Source organism: Morus notabilis, unplaced genomic scaffold (genome assembly GCF_000414095.1).
Source record: "Morus notabilis unplaced genomic scaffold, ASM41409v2 Scaffold7490, whole genome shotgun sequence".
NCBI lineage: Eukaryota > Viridiplantae > Streptophyta > Magnoliopsida > Rosales > Moraceae > Morus > Morus notabilis.
Window position 1 is genome coordinate 1 of NW_010358523.1, and position 22,755 is coordinate 22,755.

At 35.0% G+C, this 22,755-nt stretch overlaps 3 protein-coding genes across 3 annotated transcripts; all 3 read left to right on the forward strand.

Annotated features, from left to right (window-relative positions):
* Positions 1-2,876: 2,876 nt before the first annotated feature.
* On the forward strand, positions 2,877-4,603 carry LOC21384523 (senescence-specific cysteine protease SAG39). The gene is made up of 2 exons (XM_010092732.1): positions 2,877-3,315; positions 4,011-4,603. Exons 1-2 carry the CDS (start codon positions 2,877-2,879, stop codon positions 4,601-4,603), a joined length of 1,032 nt encoding a protein of 343 aa, XP_010091034.1.
* Positions 4,604-12,891: 8,288 nt separating this feature from the next.
* On the forward strand, positions 12,892-14,206 carry LOC21384524 (senescence-specific cysteine protease SAG39). The gene is made up of 2 exons (XM_010092733.2): positions 12,892-13,351; positions 13,594-14,206. Exons 1-2 carry the CDS (start codon positions 12,892-12,894, stop codon positions 14,184-14,186), a joined length of 1,053 nt encoding a protein of 350 aa, XP_010091035.1. The 3' UTR covers positions 14,187-14,206.
* Positions 14,207-20,219: 6,013 nt separating this feature from the next.
* LOC21384525 (senescence-specific cysteine protease SAG39) lies at positions 20,220-21,946 on the forward strand. Its single transcript, XM_010092734.1, has 2 exons — positions 20,220-20,658; positions 21,354-21,946. The coding sequence occupies exons 1-2, from the start codon at positions 20,220-20,222 to the stop codon at positions 21,944-21,946; spliced, it is 1,032 nt and encodes a 343-aa protein (XP_010091036.1).
* The last annotated feature ends 809 nt before the right edge of the window (positions 21,947-22,755 follow it).

Below are 22,755 nucleotides of genomic sequence, written 5' to 3' on the forward strand. Positions count from 1 at the left end.
TGCCCGCTTTCTCTTTATCTCTTCGTTTTATGTGTGGAAGGCCTTACAACACTCTTATGCCATGCGGATGCTTCTGGACTTATTTCAGGGGTGGCGATAGCTAAGAATGCTCCTAGAGTCGGTTATCTTCTTTTTGTAGACGACTCTATTATTTTTAATAAATCAACTTCTCAAGAGGGCAGAGCAATTGTGGATGTTCTTCATTCGCTAAGATTTCGGATTAGGTAATTAATTTTCGGAAATCTAAAATTACTTTTAGCCGGAATGTGCAGGAGGAGGTTAAAGCGGAATTGCAAAATTGATATGGTTTCTCTGATCATAACATTTCCCATGACAAATACTTGGGGTTACCTTCCTTTGTGGGGAAGAATAAAAGGGCTACTTTCAATATGGTGAAGGATAGTGTGGTGAGGAAATTACACTTGTGGAGAGGGAAGTTCTTTTCTATGGCAAGGAGAGATTCTTATTGTAGCAGTTGTGTAAGCAACCGCTACTTATACACTCAGTGTGTTCTATATTCCTCAATCGCTATGTAGTGATACTCAAGCCCTTATCTCGAGGCTTTGGTGGGGTGGAGATGAGAATGATAGGAGGATTCACTGGATGAGATGGGAGAGGCTTTGTAAACCTAAGGGGGAAGGTGGGATAGGCTTTTGGGATTTGACTGCTTTCAATCAAGCCCTTCTAGCCATGCAAAGCTGGAGATTAATTCAGAATATTCCTGACTCTTTGGTGGCTCGTGTGTTTAAAGCAAAATATTTTCCTCATACCACAATCCTTGATGTGGAGGTGGGCTACAATCCATCGTACACTTGGAGTGTTGGAGAGATTCCACATGTGAAACTGGCCTAACACACTTCAACAGCCCAATTTGACCCAAAATGTTAACATATCGGGTCTAAGGTCCTTCCATGTATATAAATTATTTTACATTCTCATCCACTTTCCACGTGGGACAACACACACATGCACTTTTCTCAACAATCTCCCCCCTCATACCGCACTTTTCTCTTGTTGGGGAAAAACACACTCTTATACTCACGCAGCGGAAAAATAAATAGAAAGATAAATAACAGAAAAGTAGATAATACAAAGATTTTGGTGGTTCGAAAAAATTTCCTACGTCTAAAAAAGAGAGAAAAAAATCACTAACAATTTCAGAATTACAGACTCAACAATTTTCTCAATCTCTCTCTCTACCCAAAACTCTTACACCCTTTGTTTATCTCTCTTCTCAAACTTCTCTCTTTCTCTCAAATGGAGGCACTCGCTTTTTTTCCACTTTTTCTCTCCACACAAACCCCTATACAAAACACTTATTTATAGACTCTTAATAAACCATAAAGTAACCATTGCTCAAAAACTGAAAATATTAACTTACCAAAAAACACAAAATTGTTACTTTTCCAAAACCAATTTGAGGCACTTATTTGTGCATTTTGCATTGGTAGCTTTTTATAGTTTAAAATTATAACAGAGAGGTTGAATTCTTGCATTCCTTTTTGGTACAAATGTTTTTATTTCTGATGAACAGGGATTCTAACCAACATGACTTTGCAGATCCACTTTTGTGAAAATCTCTTGGTTACGCAAATGGAAATGTGAAAATCTTCAATCTCTTATGTAATTACAGTTTATTTGTCCCACTTTTGTGGAAATTCTGTTACGCAAATGGAAATCTTCATTCAATTGAATTGGAGAAATTATATTCGCCCCACATGTTTGGGAAATGGTGATGGCATTTCCGAAGGTGCTTTCCAATGCCGCATAAACTTAGGCATCCGTTCGGGGTCCAGAGAAGATGAGTAATTAAGCCCATGTACCTACATGTACATGTCTTGTATATGCAAAAAATACTTCAGAACGTGGCATTTTATGTTATTTTATTTTATTTTTTGCTTCCAAAGAGTTTTGTAGGGTAACATTTATTGTTTATATTTTTTTTTCAGCAAAAAGAAAAAAAAAAAATCCACGGATTTTTGTTCTACTGCTGCTTGCAACACTTGTATGCTCGAAAGGAAGAAATTTAAAAAATCAGAAGAGTTCCAACGAAGTAAATTGGTGAAGAAAGAAATCATGTTAATGACAAAGAACCAGTCTGGATGACGGGACGAGCAGACAAGTAGACCATGCAAGGCATTACCTTAAAATTAATAACGTTTGGGATTTGGAATATTGCATTAAAATAAAAGAACTTTCCCTCGAACGTCTCTATATCGGTAGTGTTAATTTTTTATTGTTAGATATGATTAAAATCATATTAACTTAAAAAAATATACAGAATAAATAGTTTTTAATACAAATTTTATGGTTGAAAAATAAAAAATTACTAGTTGTTCATGTTTTCTTGTCCTATAAGAGACTCCTTAAAATAAAACAGAAAATATAACTTGGCAATTTGCCATTATAATAAATCTTCCAATGCGCTCAAAAGTAGGGCTCCAAACTGCCGATTAAACTTTTTTTTTTTTTTCCTTTTTGAAGTTTTTTTTATAATAAATTAAACCCTTTTTTTCCTTTTGGAGATTTTTTTTTATGGTTTAGTAACATGATGGCTTTTTGAAGATTGGACTAAACCCTCTTGTTACTATAACCAAACCGTGAAGCAAAACCATATAGTTTTATAAAATAAAAATATTAATCAATTACATGAAAAGTATTGGTTAGTCTATGAAGAAAACGTACGCAATCGGAACTTAGTTGTCCATTCATTCCAATTTGCCGGACAAACCAGGGAAGCGAACCTTGTCATCACTTGGTTCATATCACTGTCTCAGGCTTGTTCTCTCTATATATAATCTCAATTTCTCTAGGATCAAAATGTGCCTTTCTCATCCAAGTTTTTATAAGCACAATTGTTACTTAACCAACAAGCAATGGCTTTGACACTTCAAAAGACATCAATCTTTGTGTCACTTTTAGTCCTTGGCATGTGGGCAGCCCTAGCTAATGGCCGCGCACTGCATGAAGACGCTAATTCCATGTCCGAAAGACACGAGCAGTGGATGGCTCGCTACGGCCGCACATACAAGGATGATTCAGAGAAGGAAAAACGCTTTCAGATATTCAAGAGCAATGTCGAGTACATAGAGTCCGTTAACAAAGCTGGGAATAAGCCTTACAAGTTGGGCATCAATGAATTTGCAGACCAAACGAATGAAGAATTCCGGGCTTCTCGCAATGGATACAAAAGGTCCCCTATTCCTAGGCCGATCAACCCATCATTTAGATATGAAAGTGTCACTAAAGTTCCATCCTCCGTGGATTGGAGAAAGAAGGGAGCAGTCACCCCCGTCAAGGACCAGGGTCAATGTGGTAATTATAAACTTTTCCCCTAAACTTTGAACTTTTTAAGCGATAAAATGCTCGCTAATTTTTGTTAATACTAATGAAAGGATAAGTAAGTATTTTAATGGTGTTAAAATCTGAATATATAACCGCCTTAGATATATATATATATATATATTTATATGGTATTTGATGATGAATTACTTTATTTAATTATAGTCGTACAATGAAGTAGTCCATTTTAACATCAATAATGCCAAATTGCTAGTAACATTACTTGGCATCATATTATTATTAGTGGAGTTTGTGTGCAACAACATGAAAAATCAAATGTGAGACCAAATAAGTCTCATAGTATTGTATGAAAATAGTACAATGGCGCAAAACAACACAATTAATAGAAGATATACTGACGTTTTATTAATTATCGTGCTTTGCTCATACGGTGTCCCAAACAACTTTTTAGAGGATGTTAATGGTTGTTCTAACATCACTTGTGCTCCTTTGTCCTTTTTTATTCATTGTGGTATTATAAATGTAGAAGTCCCTATTGCTATAAGCCAATAATCTAATGGTACTTTCTGCCAACAAAAAAAAAAAAATACATGTTAACTAAATATAATCCTAGGTTTCGGTGTTAGGATAAGGATGAATATTGCTGGTAAATAATATTCTCTACTACTTTAGCATTGACTTCTGATCTTATTGTGATATATATACAGGATGTTGCTGGGCCTTCTCTGCAGTGGCAGCCATGGAAGGAATCACACAGCTGACTACGGGAAAGCTGATCTCCCTCTCCGAGCAAGAGCTAGTCGACTGCGACACAAGCGGCACCGACCAAGGCTGCGAGGGCGGTCTCATGGACGACGCCTTCGATTTCATCCTCGGAAACGAAGGCCTCACAACGGAATCAAAGTACCCTTACAAGGGCGTCGACGAAACCTGCAACAAAAAGAAAGCATCCTCCCATGCAGCCTCAATCACCGGCCACGAAGACGTGCCCGCCAACAGCGAGAAGGCGCTGCAAAAGGCAGTCGCCAACCAGCCCGTCTCCGTCGCCATTGATGCCGGCGGGTCGGACTTCCAGTTATACTCGAGCGGAGTCTTCACCGGAGAATGCGGGACGGAACTTGACCATGGTGTCACTGCCGTTGGTTACGGGAAAACCGAGGACGGTACGAAGTATTGGTTGGTGAAGAACTCGTGGGGTTCGAGTTGGGGTGAGGAGGGATATATTAGAATGGAGAGAGATGTTGATGCTGAGGAAGGTCTCTGTGGGATTGCCATGGAAGCTTCTTATCCTTCTGCTTGAAATTGAATTCGTATATGGCAAAAGGTGAATTGAGTTATGCATCTACTTCACCTAGTAGGAATTTACTTGCTGTTTGTTGTGTTTTAAGATAACGTTTGTGTCTACGACGTGCGTACTCATTATGTCATGTAAGCGCTCATTTCTATGTATATATAAATAGATATTGATCATAATATGATATAATTTTCATGTTGTTATCCGTTTATCTTTGTATTTATGATATTTATCCATTGGACTCTTGAAGTTCAATACATACATACATGTACATAAATATGTGTGTGTGTGTATACACACTAGTAGCTGTACTGGTCAAACTCGTTTCAATTCCTGAGAAGGCAATTGGTATCTGTTCCCCACAAGGATCTAGCCAGGCTTTGTGTTTGGTAGATCACTATATATATATAGGCCCTAATACAAGCGTGTATATATATATATATAGACGCACGCACATTCTCCCATAATATGGATGGAGCCTCAGCAGCACAAGTTTGCATGAGTCACAAGAGAGTTCATTGGGCAAAGTGATACATGATTGAGTGGATAATTTACAAAACTGACCAAGTAAAACTTGCACCATGGTGATCTAGGCTCACTTTTAAGAAACAGAAATTGCAATACAGCAGTTTTCTGAAAGTAATTATAACAAATATTGACACGTTTAAAATTAATTATAGGAATTAGCCATTTTTATACTTTATTGAAGAAAAAAATATAAAGTATTTTAATAGCATTTATTAAAAACATGTGAGTGGAAATAGTGACGATAATAGGGACAGTTATGAGAAAAATGCATGGTGCAGGCTACCCTCCAAGATTTTTGTACTTTTTGTCTTAAATACACATGTTATTAATTTTTATTCCCTTTGCAATTTCCTTTTAAAAATTGCTGTTATTTTTTTTTTTATTTCTTTTCTACACATGCAGAAATAACAGAACTTTGAAAAGGTTCTTTCAAAAAGAACTATGAAAAGGAATATAGCTATCACATATAAAATATTATCCATGTTAACTGCTTTTCCTTTCTCTAGTTCATCAAATTTTTGTTTGATTGGTTCTTGTCCTAGATTCATTAGCTTCTTTGTAATGGCTGATTTAAAGTTCTTGCATAAAAGTACGTCTTTCATTCAATATGTATATGTATACATATATATCATGCATGCTAAAATATACTCCAATTCATTGAATAACAGCTTTACTAGTTAGTTAATTAAATATCGCTCAAAACCATCCATTTATTTAAGTGATCATCAAATCAAATTATCTAGTACTGTCATTTCAAATAATGGGAAATAATGTAGGAGTAACACAATAAATCCTTTCAAAAGTTCCAATGATAGGAGATTGTGTAATCAAATCTCTTAAGTACCATTGAGGACTATACTCAGGAATCCACTCTAAGGCATATTATTATTTGGCTCCTTATTTAGCGAGGAGTCTCTAACGAATATGTGGGCGTATTTAACATATGGTTTCAGGTATTTTTTCAAGGTCCAAGCCACCAGGTTCGTCCCTCAATTAAGTTCAAGTGTGTGATAATCATTAATTTCTTGATCAAGGAAAAGGGGCGAAGACATGATAAGCTGTACATGTAATACCCTAAACTTTATGTTTATGAATATGTTTGATGTATGACAAGGAATTATTGAGATTTCTTATTTAAGTTAATGATCAACGACTTTGTGGTTACTCGATTATTTTGATAATTAGTTTATGATATTCTACGATGTGCAAGAATAAAAAATAATTAATTTTGAGCCTTTAGAGATTTGAGAAATTACGAGTTACTCAATTTTTTTAAATAATCAAGTGAAGATCATGAAACACCATTATGGTACGAGACCAACGTGAAAGCGGTGGTATAAATTGTTTTAATGTAAGAGATGGTGTAGACTAACAAAATAAAATTTTGGATGGAATTTCTAGCATTGAATTCTTAATCAGAGCATTGAAATTACTTATGGAGGAAATTTTTATAAAAATCTAATTTCGGGGCCAAATTTATAATTTTGGCAAATTTGGAATCTAAGACATAATTCTTTTTAAAAACATGGAGTCCAAAGCATGATTTTAAAAATGTTTGGGGTCAAAAATAAAAGAAACGATGGGTTTCTGAAAATTTCTAATTAATTGTCAAGAATTCACCACCCACAACAACTAATAAGATTTTAGCTTAACAAAAAAAAATTATTGTTAGGTCCGTTTTTATCCTGGTGTCACAAGTGGTGTTGCAACACTTTACTGTATCATTTTTCGTGACATAAAATCTAAAATTAAACCAGCAAAACAGTAAAGCAGGAAACTAATGCATAAACGTAAAGGACACAAAAAAAATGATATCGCAGTTCGGTGCGCACACCTTCTCTGCGGGGCCACGCCTAGACAATGATCAATCCACTAAGTTCAAAAGATTACAAAGGACCGAACGGTCTTACACACTCAACGACTCCCTCCTTGACGATGTCGCCGTTGCCTAGAATCTCCTTAGAAAGCTTGATCAGCGAGCACCACTCGACTTGACGGTTTCCTCCCGAAACCAAAGAAATCTTCTCCTGAAGAACCAATTCAAAAGTGTTCTCACAATCTGTTACAAGGGTGATAGGTCGAGCCATTGAATGCTTTTGCACAAATTACTCCTAAAAGTTTATTTTGATATTATGTTTATTATTTTGGGATTGTTATATTTAAGTAGATTTACTAAGCAGCAAAATATACAACAAAACTGGCATAAACCTATCTAATTAAGTATCCGATAACTACCTAAGGAATTAAGTAAGTTCAGAAATTTGTCTAAATTGCCCGATTATGGAATTTACAAGGTTTAATTTTTTTATTTCTATTTTAATGAGTTTTTCTTGAAAATAACATTCTAAATAAGATATTGTCTATGGTAAATGTTTAAGAGAATTTATAAAAAAAATGTCTATTTAAAATGCTTATATAATTTTATGTTTCCTTCAAGTTTTGCAACAAGTGTTTTACAAGCTCAATGAGAACCTCTCTCGTTTGTTAGAACTGATTAAGTTAATGAAAAAGGAGATGAGTCCTTCATCAAAAAAGTTAGGTTCCAAGATAGGAACTATCAAGTAAAGGTTCTAACAATAAGAGATTATTGCAAAGCAAGATATTCCATGTTAAAAAGTATTCTCAATTTTTATTTTGATGTTAAGACTTTTAACTATGTACTTTAACATTAATGTTTTTGAAAAAAAAAAAATATTGCAAAATTTTCTTAATACATTCTTTTAAGTACATATTTTTTTTTAATATTTACACTATGAAAATTAAGTAGTAATGGCTTGTCAGATCGGGTTGTTACAGTACAATCTCACATCGCATGAGTAAGATTATAAGTGATGGTTTATAAACTGTAAGGACATCATCTTACGATGGTATGATACATATTGAAATAAAATATCAAGAGCAAAACCATCAACCTTAGGCTCAAAACAGACACTATAATATATATACTAAGTGTAGGTGTGGGTCGTTAGAAGTATTTTCTTGCATCATTCTTTCTACCTTAGAAAAACGTCCCTTTCAGAATGCGCACACGAATAATTGAACTCAGAACAAGTTTTTTAGTTTTTTTTATTTCTTTTATTTTTTTGTCAACAGTTGCCGCTTTGAAATTGTAGATCTAAAACATAAAATGACAGTTACAACTACGGCGGTCAATTTAGGTTGAGCCCAACATGACGGACCAAAGCCCTTTTTTTAGACTAGGCTTGGTGTGGCCTACACAAAAGCTTAGTTTGACTAGGCCAAGGATCTAAACCCAAAAGTCTATTCGGGTCGAGACGGTAGTCTTTTTATAGGGTGATTTACATAAATGTCGATCATGAGAACCTTACTTTAAAAAATGCCTATTTCATAATTTATTTACAAAATCATCGACTATCACATATATAAAGACATTTTTATCGTCGTATAATAAAAAATGAAACAAATAATTAAACCACAAAAAAGGTATAAAAAGTGAGACAAAATCTAAACATTAAACATTATAAATTTGTAATATGGACTTTTAATGAAGTTGTTTAGTTTGAAGTCAACTCTTTTATTTAAACAAGAAAAGAAAAAAAACAAAGAACAAACTTCCACGGAAAATCATCAAAATACAAAACAATAAGTAATATCATTCACGGAAAATCATCAAAAAAACATTACAATAAAGAAAAAATATGATCAAACCATAATAAAATAAAAATGCTAAAAAAGAAAAAACATAAAAGCTCACAAGAAAATATGAACAGACAGAAAATATTTTCTCTAAAATAATGACAGTAATTACAAATGAAGATAAATGAAATGAAGATAATAACAAAAGAACATTTAAACAACTATTGAAATATGAACAATTGAGGAAAAAAAGAAAGTCGAACTAATGAAGAAAAATGAAATGGGAAAAAATGAATATTTTTATTAAAAAAATAATTACACAGTAATAAATATAGAGAACAAACAAATGGGAAATAACACTCACAGAAACTCACCAAAAAGCATCACACTAAATAGGAAACATGATCATACTATATGGAAAAGAGAAAATCCACATAAAGAAGAAACGTTAAAAGTCAAATAGTAAAAGAAAGTACATAAAGAGTAAGTATTTTCTCAAGAATATTGAATAGACTATAGATATTTTCTCTAAAATAATGAATAGAACATAATGAAATAAAATTACAAACGAAAATGAAAACAGTCATCTGAAAATAAACATTGAATATTAAATTAGATATGAAACATGGAATTGTATTATAGGAAATAAGAGTAGATAATTTCATTATTTAAATGATGAAAGCATTAAGCCAGAAAAATATATAAAATTTCATTATGAAACAGAATTAACGATACAAATGAACCCAAAAATAAATAAATAAAACTCTTTTCATTAGAACAAACGACTATGAAAAAAAAAACCCTAAGAAAACACGTTATTAAAAATAAAAAAAAAACTATACCTGGACATGTCAACATACACGAAAATGGGAAACACCAATCTCTGTAACCTAAAAACGATGAGCAACAAAGAATGCAGGACACAAAATGGGAAATAAGAGGAAAGTAAAAGAATACAAAACAACGACAATATAATCAAAATAATTGGTTGTAAAATGGAAAAGTAAATATCTAAATTATAAGATAAAAAATCAGTCTAAAAAAAACTAAACCAACCAAATAAGGACATGCTTAAAATACTCAATAAGGGCAATTCCGGAAAAACATATGCCTTATAAAATACAAACTGGCATTTTTATAATGTTGTATAATAGTCGATATTTTTATAAATACAACATCATTAGCGGGCATTTTATGTAATTATAAAAATGCCATTATAGTATACATCTTTTAAAAACTTTCGGATGGAACTGGGCCAACCTTCTTCTCAGCCCGTGTATATGTGTGTGTTTATATATGTGAATGAGTTTTTAATGGCTATATTTGTATTAGTTATTGCTCATTAAATATAGAAATTTAATGATGTGTTGTGATAAGAATTTAATCTTATTAATTATCATATATTTTTTTTGTCAATTACGTACCCAATTTATTATGACCATCTAATCGATGGGATAAAATAATACCCTCAAATAAGTAAATATTAGAGGGACCATTAAAATCACACCTATAGATATAAAAGCAAGACAAAATTAGACAGCAACATTTTCTTTCTAGAAATATTTTGTGGAATGTAAAAGCCACTAACTGCCATGCACCGGGTACGCATGATCAACGCTAAAATTCTGTTATGGAATAATTGGCATGCAAGTATCACACACGATTAATATTAATTGCAACTGCGAAATGAAGTTACCCATGAAAAGGAAATTGCGGTAGAATGGGGAAGATCTCACATCATTTTGAAAGTTGAATATTTGGCATTTATATTTTCTTTACTTTTCGATTGATAATCGAGTAAACACATGCCATCGATTAATTTATGTGCCTTTTGACTTCTCATTAATTTACTGTACGCCTTCTTGAAGTCGCAATGTGTAGGAAAAGTCTGAATGCAGAGCAAAATAACAGACAAATTAAAGGGCAAACCAAGAACAGTGCATGTCATCAGCACAATTCACGCATAAACTCGAGCAACTAATATGATTAACGTAAATTTTCTGGATATATATATTATTGACAAAATAATCACCAATTGACGGAAAGGACATAGAGGCCAAATATATTACTTGCTCGCTGTACTTTTTTCTCCCGTATGGTTTACGATAGATATAAACACCAGCTAGTAACTAGGCTACAGCTTCAAACTTCGAAGTAAATTCCCGTAAGCATTTCGGAGTATATATCTAGATTCAGACATGACGAACTTCGTATAGACGCAATATTTGACAGCCGAATTGTTTACTCTGATTGTGCCATGCACGCCAAGGAAAAGAAATTTAGTTCTTTTTCAGACTTCAATCTTGTGGGGTATAGCTCCGAAATTTATGCGCAACAAATTCCATCCTATATACGCTGATATGATCTATATGTATGTGACCAAGAATGCAAGGTTCTCCACAACACCTCATCATCACTTTAAATTCACTTGATTGTCATTAGACATCGGTCCAATTGAGTTACAATCACAATGGCCGGCTCATCAACAAGTGAAATTAGCACCTTGGTAGCTGTTTTGTTCTTGATTTTGGGGACTTGGGCATCTCAAACAATGTCCCGTTCATTGCATGAAGCGCCAATCTCTGTAACCTAAAAACGATGAGCAACAAAGAATGCAGGACACAAAATGGGAAATAAGAGGAAAGTAAAAGAATACAAAACAACGACAATATAATCAAAATAATTGGTTGTAAAATGGAAAAGTAAATATCTAAATTATAAGATAAAAAATCAGTCTAAAAAAAACTAAACCAACCAAATAAGGACATGCTTAAAATACTCAATAAGGGCAATTCCGGAAAAACATATGCCTTATAAAATACAAACTGGCATTTTTATAATGTTGTATAATAGTCGATATTTTTATAAATACAACATCATTAGCGGGCATTTTATGTAATTATAAAAATGCCATTATAGTATACATCTTTTAAAAACTTTCGGATGGAACTGGGCCAACCTTCTTCTCAGCCCGTGTATATGTGTGTGTTTATATATGTGAATGAGTTTTTAATGGCTATATTTGTATTAGTTATTGCTCATTAAATATAGAAATTTAATGATGTGTTGTGATAAGAATTTAATCTTATTAATTATCATATATTTTTTTTGTCAATTACGTACCCAATTTATTATGACCATCTAATCGATGGGATAAAATAATACCCTCAAATAAGTAAATATTAGAGGGACCATTAAAATCACACCTATAGATATAAAAGCAAGACAAAATTAGACAGCAACATTTTCTTTCTAGAAATATTTTGTGGAATGTAAAAGCCACTAACTGCCATGCACCGGGTACGCATGATCAACGCTAAAATTCTGTTATGGAATAATTGGCATGCAAGTATCACACACGATTAATATTAATTGCAACTGCGAAATGAAGTTACCCATGAAAAGGAAATTGCGGTAGAATGGGGAAGATCTCACATCATTTTGAAAGTTGAATATTTGGCATTTATATTTTCTTTACTTTTCGATTGATAATCGAGTAAACACATGCCATCGATTAATTTATGTGCCTTTTGACTTCTCATTAATTTACTGTACGCCTTCTTGAAGTCGCAATGTGTAGGAAAAGTCTGAATGCAGAGCAAAATAACAGACAAATTAAAGGGCAAACCAAGAACAGTGCATGTCATCAGCACAATTCACGCATAAACTCGAGCAACTAATATGATTAACGTAAATTTTCTGGATATATATATTATTGACAAAATAATCACCAATTGACGGAAAGGACATAGAGGCCAAATATATTACTTGCTCGCTGTACTTTTTTCTCCCGTATGGTTTACGATAGATATAAACACCAGCTAGTAACTAGGCTACAGCTTCAAACTTCGAAGTAAATTCCCGTAAGCATTTCGGAGTATATATCTAGATTCAGACATGACGAACTTCGTATAGACGCAATATTTGACAGCCGAATTGTTTACTCTGATTGTGCCATGCACGCCAAGGAAAAGAAATTTAGTTCTTTTTCAGACTTCAATCTTGTGGGGTATAGCTCCGAAATTTATGCGCAACAAATTCCATCCTATATACGCTGATATGATCTATATGTATGTGACCAAGAATGCAAGGTTCTCCACAACACCTCATCATCACTTTAAATTCACTTGATTGTCATTAGACATCGGTCCAATTGAGTTACAATCACAATGGCCGGCTCATCAACAAGTGAAATTAGCACCTTGGTAGCTGTTTTGTTCTTGATTTTGGGGACTTGGGCATCTCAAACAATGTCCCGTTCATTGCATGAAGCGCCGTCCCTCATGACCGAGAAGTTTGAACAGTGGATGCTTCAGTACGTACGCACTTATGAGAATGACGCGGAGAAGGAAAAGCGTTTCAAGATATTCACGGACAACGTGAATTATGTGGAAAGGTTCAACAATGAAAGGAACGGCACTTACAAATTGAGCATCAACAAGTTTGCAGACTTGACGCAGGATGAGTTCCTTGAAAATTTCACTGGCTTGAAGATTTCTGCCCGCTCGAACAACCCATCCAGTGGATACAAGACGAGTTTCAGGTATGAAAACGTGACTGATATTTCGACTCCCGTTGACTGGACGAAGAACGGAGCTGTCACCCCAGTAAAACAACAAGGTCAATGTGGTAAGAAACGCACCGCTTATTTGATATTTCCCTAAACTTCCTTTTCCTTTTAGGAGAATCTATGCCTTATGATATCAAATTTAATAATATGACATAAGAGCAAGAGACGTTCAAGGAATTAATTGATTAATGATTACCGCACAGTACTCTAATATTTTAGTCAACTTAAGATCCTATGTATTATTAAGTTTTTTGGAATAATTGATGAAGAAATAACAAGTAACGGTCATTTTCTTGCGCAGGATGTTGCTGGGCATTCTCAGCAGTAGGAGCCGTGGAGGGAATAACAAAAATCAAAAGGGACAAATTGGTCTCATTGTCAGCGCAACAACTTGTAGATTGCTCCAAAAATGGCAATAATGGTTGCAGCGGAGGTCTCATGGACAACGCCTTTGAGTACATTAAACAACACGGGATAACCACGGAAGACAAATACCCATATAAGGAAAATGATCAGGGAGCTTGTCAAGCTAGTGAGAATGCAGACGACTCGGCCGCTCAGATCACTGGCTATGAAGATGTGCCTGCGAATAGTGAGGAGGCATTACAGCAGGCGGTGTCGAAGCAGCCGGTCTCCGTTGCCGTCGATGCAACTAATTTCCAGTTCTATCCTGGAGGGGTCTTACATGACAACTGTGGGACCGAGCTCAACCACGGTGTTCTTGCTGTTGGTTATGGAACAACTGAAGACGGCACGGATTACTGGTTGGTGAAGAATTCGTGGGGAGAAGACTGGGGTGAGAAGGGCTATTTAAGGATTCTGAGAGGCAGTGGCACCAAAGGAGGTCTTTGCGGCATTGCCATGCAGGCCTCATATCCAACAATTGATCAATGAAGATATCATATTAATCTATATATACATATATACATATAAGCCATATATGTGATGGATGGATCTTCTCAATCCACTTCACCAGGCTTTAATTACTAGCTTATTTTGTTATAATGCTTACGTATTATAATTATCGGCGCTTATTTTGTACCGTTATGATTGTTGTAATTGGCTGCGATAAAGCCTAATATGCAATCTATTACCCAATTTATGAGATATTAAGCTATTACAATTAATTAAGCTGCTATATTTGGTTGTTTTAGTGGTGAACTCTTTCTGGTAATTTACGTGAACATACGAAGAAAAATGGTCAAACACATATTTCATCAGTAACTAGGGTTCAATTTAAAGGCAAGGCTTAATAGAAGTCTTATATGAGACAAATTAGAGTAACTAAGGGTGCGTTTCGAATTGGTTCCAAAACGTTTTTGTTTTTTGTATGAAAATGAAAACAAAAACGTTTTTATTTTCATTTTGGAATCATTTCTGAAAATACGTTTGATAGTTTTATTCTGAGATTGTTTTCAATTTTAAAAAAATTAAAATTGCATTTGGTAGTTTACTTTTTAAAAACATGTGTAATAATATTTAAACTAATAATTATTAAATAAACAATCAACCCATTTCCTTACCTCATCAATCAACAGAGACGAGTGGGGGGAGGGGGACGCAGTCGGAGACGCGTGGGGGGAGGGGGGCGCAGTCAGAGACGCGTGGGGGGAGGCAGAGGAATTTAGTTCTTGGAAAATGTGAAAACCGGAAACGAAAACGGAATCAAACAGGCCCTAATTATTCGTCAAAAAAATTAAAAAGAAAACATACCCGCCGGTTCGATTAAAACCAGGACCGGAACTAATTTCAAGCCTAATATGAGGCTAAGAGACTATGCAATCAAGCAAGTTAGCGCTTTCTACAATCTTTTTCTTTGAATTTTACGTTGTTATTAATCGAGGGAAAGGTTTAGTTAACGTTTATTGTTATCAAAATAATATAACAATATTATTAGTACAAAGTGCTTGTTCGCTTAATCACGATTTTATGATACGTAATTAATATTGTCAAAACCTTTGCTTCAATTTGGGAAACTGCAATGAGAATTTTTATGGACGGGTTCTGTTGACTCTCGTAAGATTGTTCAGCTTTCTTCCTATAAATTTTGTTTTTCTAAATCAGATGGTCGTCTATCCTGAGACTTATAGCTATTAATTCAACTTTTCTTGTGAAATGGCTTGGAATCTAACGACAAGTGGTTCTTTAGCTTATAGGTGTCTTTTGTGGTTCAGTTGTTTTGAACCAAAAAGTCGGTTAAAATGGTCTCTAGGGCCCCTATTACTGTTATTCATAAACTCCAAACATGTCTCAATAAATAACAACAACAGAAAACAAAACAAAAATTATGTTTGGTAACTATATCTTGTTCATTATATTTTAAAACCAAAATATCAAACATCAACTATCAATGAGTCAGGAACAACTGTTACAGTTTTGTCTCTTTAAATTTTAGTTTCTTTTATTTTTTGATCCCTGATAATAAAATTGAACAATAATTGACCAATAATTTTTGTTATTTAACATAGATAAATAATTACATCTGCATTGCATATATAATAACCGAAAATTTTGCATGAATTGTCACATTAAGGGTGAAATGTTTTAACTTTTAATGGATTTAAACATAAGTGGTCATGAGAACATTTTGTAAATAACATAACTATTTCGGTAAATTATTAATGGATTTATTGTTCAATTGTTCCCGCTCTGTTGACACGTACGGCAACGACTATAGGATGGACTAGAAAGCAATAGCTTTTGCCTTCTTCTTTTTTTCTTTCTTTTTTTTTTTTTTTTCTTTCCTACATATAAGCAGAATTCTTTTTACAACAACCTACTCTGGATAGAATAGATTTATATGTCCCTTCAAGCCTTAACAGAAGGGAAAAAAAAAAAAGAAAAAAGAACAAGAAAATTTACGTACATAACTACAGATACACACATGTAATAGAGGGACTATTCGATAGAAACTTTTCGTTTTCTGGAGATCAATGCCATAACTTTGGCTGAGATTAATTTGGCACGCAAAACAGACAATATAATATCGCTTAGGCATGGAGTTACGATGAAATAAAAAGAAAAATAAAAAAAATCCTGTAAATTAATGGGGAAGATATCAAATCATTGTAGAAATTTGAAAGCTAAGTTTACCCATCTATTTAATTTGCTAATTTTTCTCCAACCGATTTCCTTTATTTACATACATATATTGCTCCTTTTTGTTTTGGATTTTATGTTTTATTAACTAACAATAATGATAAAGTCTTTTTCAAATCGGCAGAAAAAGAATTCTATAAAGGGTGTGGTGGATTAGAATGGAAGATGGGTCACAGATGAATCTGAGATTGTCGCGAGTATAGAAACTTATTATCGGGACCTATTTTCCTCCATTGAGCTGACTAGTAGTGAAATTGACAATGTGCTCCTAAATGTGGAATCGAAACTCTCGGAGGATATGCGAGAGCTGCTTGACGAACCTTTTACTGCAGAAGAAATTAAGAAAGCTCTGTTCAGTATGGGACCGACGAAAGCCCCGAGACCGGATGGTTTTCATGCCCTTTTTTTTTCCAAAGAAGTAGGATGTGATAGGGGGAGATTTGGTGAGGGTTTGCTTGCGGGTTCTTAATTCCCATGAGTTGGTGGAATGCTTGAACAAAACTAATCTAGTTCTTATGCCAAAGATTAAGGATCCCAAACTTCTATCAAATTATCGTCCTACTAGCCTTTGTAATATGACTTATAAGGTTGTCTCAAAAACATTAGCAAATAGGCTTAAACGTATATTGCCGCTCATTATCTCTCCTGAGTAAAGTGCCTTTATGCTAGGAAGACTCGTATAGGATAATGTGCTTGTGGCGATTGAGGTGTTGCATTCTATTCGGCGAAAAGTTAGTGGGAAAGTTGGCTTGATGGGACTTAAACTAGATATGAGTAAGACTTATGACTGAATAGAATGGCCGTTTTTAGAGCAAATGATGTTGTGGTTGGGGATTGGTGATCGGTTTCGAAGCCTAGTTATGGACTGTGTTATTACTTCCTCGTTGTCCTTTGTTGTTCGGGGATGTCCTCAAGGGATATAGTCCGACCATCTCGAAGAGTGCGCCGCGGTTGCCCGCTTTCTCTTTATCTCTTCGTTTTATGTGTGGAAGGCCTTACAACACTCTTATGCCATGCGGATGCTTCTGGACTTATTTCAGGGGTGGCGATAGCTAAGAATGCTCCTAGAGTCGGTTATCTTCTTTTTGTAGACGACTCTATTATTTTTAATAAATCAACTTCTCAAGAGGGCAGAGCAATTGTGGATGTTCTTCATTCGCTAAGATTTCGGATTAGGTAATTAATTTTCGGAAATCTAAAATTACTTTTAGCCGGAATGTGCAGGAGGAGGTTAAAGCGGAATTGCAAAATTGATATGGTTTCTCTGATCATAACATTTCCCATGACAAATACTTGGGGTTACCTTCCTTTGTGGGGAAGAATAAAAGGGCTACTTTCAATATGGTGAAGGATAGTGTGGTGAGGAAATTACACTTGTGGAGAGGGAAGTTCTTTTCTATGGCAAGGAGAGATTCTTATTGTAGCAGTTGTGTAAGCAACCGCTACTTATACACTCAGTGTGTTCTATATTCCTCAATCGCTATGTAGTGATACTCAAGCCCTTATCTCGAGGCTTTGGTGGGGTGGAGATGAGAATGATAGGAGGATTCACTGGATGAGATGGGAGAGGCTTTGTAAACCTAAGGGGGAAGGTGGGATAGGCTTTTGGGATTTGACTGCTTTCAATCAAGCCCTTCTAGCCATGCAAAGCTGGAGATTAATTCAGAATATTCCTGACTCTTTGGTGGCTCGTGTGTTTAAAGCAAAATATTTTCCTCATACCACAATCCTTGATGTGGAGGTGGGCTACAATCCATCGTACACTTGGAGTGTTGGAGAGATTCCACATGTGAAACTGGCCTAACACACTTCAACAGCCCAATTTGACCCAAAATGTTAACATATCGGGTCTAAGGTCCTTCCATGTATATAAATTATTTTACATTCTCATCCACTTTCCACGTGGGACAACACACACATGCACTTTTCTCAACAATCTCCCCCCTCATACCGCACTTTTCTCTTGTTGGGGAAAAACACACTCTTATACTCACGCAGCGGAAAAATAAATAGAAAGATAAATAACAGAAAAGTAGATAATACAAAGATTTTGGTGGTTCGAAAAAATTTCCTACGTCTAAAAAAGAGAGAAAAAAATCACTAACAATTTCAGAATTACAGACTCAACAATTTTCTCAATCTCTCTCTCTACCCAAAACTCTTACACCCTTTGTTTATCTCTCTTCTCAAACTTCTCTCTTTCTCTCAAATGGAGGCACTCGCTTTTTCTCCACTTTTTCTCTCCACACAAACCCCTATACAAAACACTTATTTATAGACTCTTAATAAACCATAAAGTAACCATTGCTCAAAAACTGAAAATATTAACTTACCAAAAAACACAAAATTGTTACTTTTCCAAAACCAATTTGAGGCACTTATTTGTGCATTTTGCATTGGTAGCTTTTTATAGTTTAAAATTATAACAGAGAGGTTGAATTCTTGCATTCCTTTTTGGTACAAATGTTTTTATTTCTGATGAACAGGGATTCTAACCAACATGACTTTGCAGATCCACTTTTGTGAAAATCTCTTGGTTACGCAAATGGAAATGTGAAAATCTTCAATCTCTTATGTAATTACAGTTTATTTGTCCCACTTTTGTGGAAATTCTGTTACGCAAATGGAAATCTTCATTCAATTGAATTGGAGAAATTATATTCGCCCCACATGTTTGGGAAATGGTGATGGCATTTCCGAAGGTGCTTTCCAATGCCGCATAAACTTAGGCATCCGTTCGGGGTCCAGAGAAGATGAGTAATTAAGCCCATGTACCTACATGTACATGTCTTGTATATGCAAAAAATACTTCAGAACGTGGCATTTTATGTTATTTTATTTTATTTTTTGCTTCCAAAGAGTTTTGTAGGGTAACATTTATTGTTTATATTTTTTTTTCAGCAAAAAGAAAAAAAAAATCCACGGGGATTTTTGTTCTACTGCTGCTTGCAACACTTGTATGCTCGAAAGGAAGAAATTTAAAAAATCAGAAGAGTTCCAACGAAGTAAATTGGTGAAGAAAGAAATCATGTTAATGACAAAGAACCAGTCTGGATGACGGGACGAGCAGACAAGTAGACCATGCAAGGCATTACCTTAAAATTAATAACGTTTGGGATTTGGAATATTGCATTAAAATAAAAGAACTTTCCCTCGAACGTCTCTATATCGGTAGTGTTAATTTTTTATTGTTAGATATGATTAAAATCATATTAACTTAAAAAAATATACAGAATAAATAGTTTTTAATACAAATTTTATGGTTGAAAAATAAAAAATTACTAGTTGTTCATGTTTTCTTGTCCTATAAGAGACTCCTTAAAATAAAACAGAAAATATAACTTGGCAATTTGCCATTATAATAAATCTTCCAATGCGCTCAAAAGTAGGGCTCCAAACTGCCGATTAAACTTTTTTTTTTTTTTCCTTTTTGAAGTTTTTTTTATAATAAATTAAACCCTTTTTTTCCTTTTGGAGATTTTTTTTTATGGTTTAGTAACATGATGGCTTTTTGAAGATTGGACTAAACCCTCTTGTTACTATAACCAAACCGTGAAGCAAAACCATATAGTTTTATAAAATAAAAATATTAATCAATTACATGAAAAGTATTGGTTAGTCTATGAAGAAAACGTACGCAATCGGAACTTAGTTGTCCATTCATTCCAATTTGCCGGACAAACCAGGGAAGCGAACCTTGTCATCACTTGGTTCATATCACTGTCTCAGGCTTGTTCTCTCTATATATAATCTCAATTTCTCTAGGATCAAAATGTGCCTTTCTCATCCAAGTTTTTATAAGCACAATTGTTACTTAACCAACAAGCAATGGCTTTGACACTTCAAAAGACATCAATCTTTGTGTCACTTTTAGTCCTTGGCATGTGGGCAGCCCTAGCTAATGGCCGCGCACTGCATGAAGACGCTAATTCCATGTCCGAAAGACACGAGCAGTGGATGGCTCGCTACGGCCGCACATACAAGGATGATTCAGAGAAGGAAAAACGCTTTCAGATATTCAAGAGCAATGTCGAGTACATAGAGTCCGTTAACAAAGCTGGGAATAAGCCTTACAAGTTGGGCATCAATGAATTTGCAGACCAAACGAATGAAGAATTCCGGGCTTCTCGCAATGGATACAAAAGGTCCCCTATTCCTAGGCCGATCAACCCATCATTTAGATATGAAAGTGTCACTAAAGTTCCATCCTCCGTGGATTGGAGAAAGAAGGGAGCAGTCACCCCCGTCAAGGACCAGGGTCAATGTGGTAATTATAAACTTTTCCCCTAAACTTTGAACTTTTTAAGCGATAAAATGCTCGCTAATTTTTGTTAATACTAATGAAAGGATAAGTAAGTATTTTAATGGTGTTAAAATCTGAATATATAACCGCCTTAGATATATATATATATATATATTTATATGGTATTTGATGATGAATTACTTTATTTAATTATAGTCGTACAATGAAGTAGTCCATTTTAACATCAATAATGCCAAATTGCTAGTAACATTACTTGGCATCATATTATTATTAGTGGAGTTTGTGTGCAACAACATGAAAAATCAAATGTGAGACCAAATAAGTCTCATAGTATTGTATGAAAATAGTACAATGGCGCAAAACAACACAATTAATAGAAGATATACTGACGTTTTATTAATTATCGTGCTTTGCTCATACGGTGTCCCAAACAACTTTTTAGAGGATGTTAATGGTTGTTCTAACATCACTTGTGCTCCTTTGTCCTTTTTTATTCATTGTGGTATTATAAATGTAGAAGTCCCTATTGCTATAAGCCAATAATCTAATGGTACTTTCTGCCAACAAAAAAAAAAAAATACATGTTAACTAAATATAATCCTAGGTTTCGGTGTTAGGATAAGGATGAATATTGCTGGTAAATAATATTCTCTACTACTTTAGCATTGACTTCTGATCTTATTGTGATATATATACAGGATGTTGCTGGGCCTTCTCTGCAGTGGCAGCCATGGAAGGAATCACACAGCTGACTACGGGAAAGCTGATCTCCCTCTCCGAGCAAGAGCTAGTCGACTGCGACACAAGCGGCACCGACCAAGGCTGCGAGGGCGGTCTCATGGACGACGCCTTCGATTTCATCCTCGGAAACGAAGGCCTCACAACGGAATCAAAGTACCCTTACAAGGGCGTCGACGAAACCTGCAACAAAAAGAAAGCATCCTCCCATGCAGCCTCAATCACCGGCCACGAAGACGTGCCCGCCAACAGCGAGAAGGCGCTGCAAAAGGCAGTCGCCAACCAGCCCGTCTCCGTCGCCATTGATGCCGGCGGGTCGGACTTCCAGTTATACTCGAGCGGAGTCTTCACCGGAGAATGCGGGACGGAACTTGACCATGGTGTCACTGCCGTTGGTTACGGGAAAACCGAGGACGGTACGAAGTATTGGTTGGTGAAGAACTCGTGGGGTTCGAGTTGGGGTGAGGAGGGATATATTAGAATGGAGAGAGATGTTGATGCTGAGGAAGGTCTCTGTGGGATTGCCATGGAAGCTTCTTATCCTTCTGCTTGAAATTGAATTCGTATATGGCAAAAGGTGAATTGAGTTATGCATCTACTTCACCTAGTAGGAATTTACTTGCTGTTTGTTGTGTTTTAAGATAACGTTTGTGTCTACGACGTGCGTACTCATTATGTCATGTAAGCGCTCATTTCTATGTATATATAAATAGATATTGATCATAATATGATATAATTTTCATGTTGTTATCCGTTTATCTTTGTATTTATGATATTTATCCATTGGACTCTTGAAGTTCAATACATACATACATGTACATAAATATGTGTGTGTGTGTATACACACTAGTAGCTGTACTGGTCAAACTCGTTTCAATTCCTGAGAAGGCAATTGGTATCTGTTCCCCACAAGGATCTAGCCAGGCTTTGTGTTTGGTAGATCACTATATATATATAGGCCCTAATACAAGCGTGTATATATATATATATAGACGCACGCACATTCTCCCATAATATGGATGGAGCCTCAGCAGCACAAGTTTGCATGAGTCACAAGAGAGTTCATTGGGCAAAGTGATACATGATTGAGTGGATAATTTACAAAACTGACCAAGTAAAACTTGCACCATGGTGATCTAGGCTCACTTTTAAGAAACAGAAATTGCAATACAGCAGTTTTCTGAAAGTAATTATAACAAATATTGACACGTTTAAAATTAATTATAGGAATTAGCCATTTTTATACTTTATTGAAGAAAAAAATATAAAGTATTTTAATAGCATTTATTAAAAACATGTGAGTGGAAATAGTGACGATAATAGGGACAGTTATGAGAAAAATGCATGGTGCAGGCTACCCTC

What these genes read in the sequence shown, in the direction of transcription:
- LOC21384524 (XM_010092733.2), top strand. Translation starts at nt 12,892, where the DNA reads ATGGCCGGCTCATCAACAAGTGAAATTAGCACCTTGGTAGCTGTTTTG. An exon ending in AAAACAACAAGGTCAATGTG is followed by an intron (nt 13,352 to 13,593) that starts GTAAGAAACGCA and finishes TTTCTTGCGCAG; the next exon opens with GATGTTGCTGGGCATTCTCA.
- LOC21384523 (XM_010092732.1), top strand. Translation starts at nt 2,877, where the DNA reads ATGGCTTTGACACTTCAAAAGACATCAATCTTTGTGTCACTTTTAGTC. An exon ending in CAAGGACCAGGGTCAATGTG is followed by an intron (nt 3,316 to 4,010) that starts GTAATTATAAAC and finishes ATATATATACAG; the next exon opens with GATGTTGCTGGGCCTTCTCT.
- LOC21384525 (XM_010092734.1), top strand. Translation starts at nt 20,220, where the DNA reads ATGGCTTTGACACTTCAAAAGACATCAATCTTTGTGTCACTTTTAGTC. An exon ending in CAAGGACCAGGGTCAATGTG is followed by an intron (nt 20,659 to 21,353) that starts GTAATTATAAAC and finishes ATATATATACAG; the next exon opens with GATGTTGCTGGGCCTTCTCT.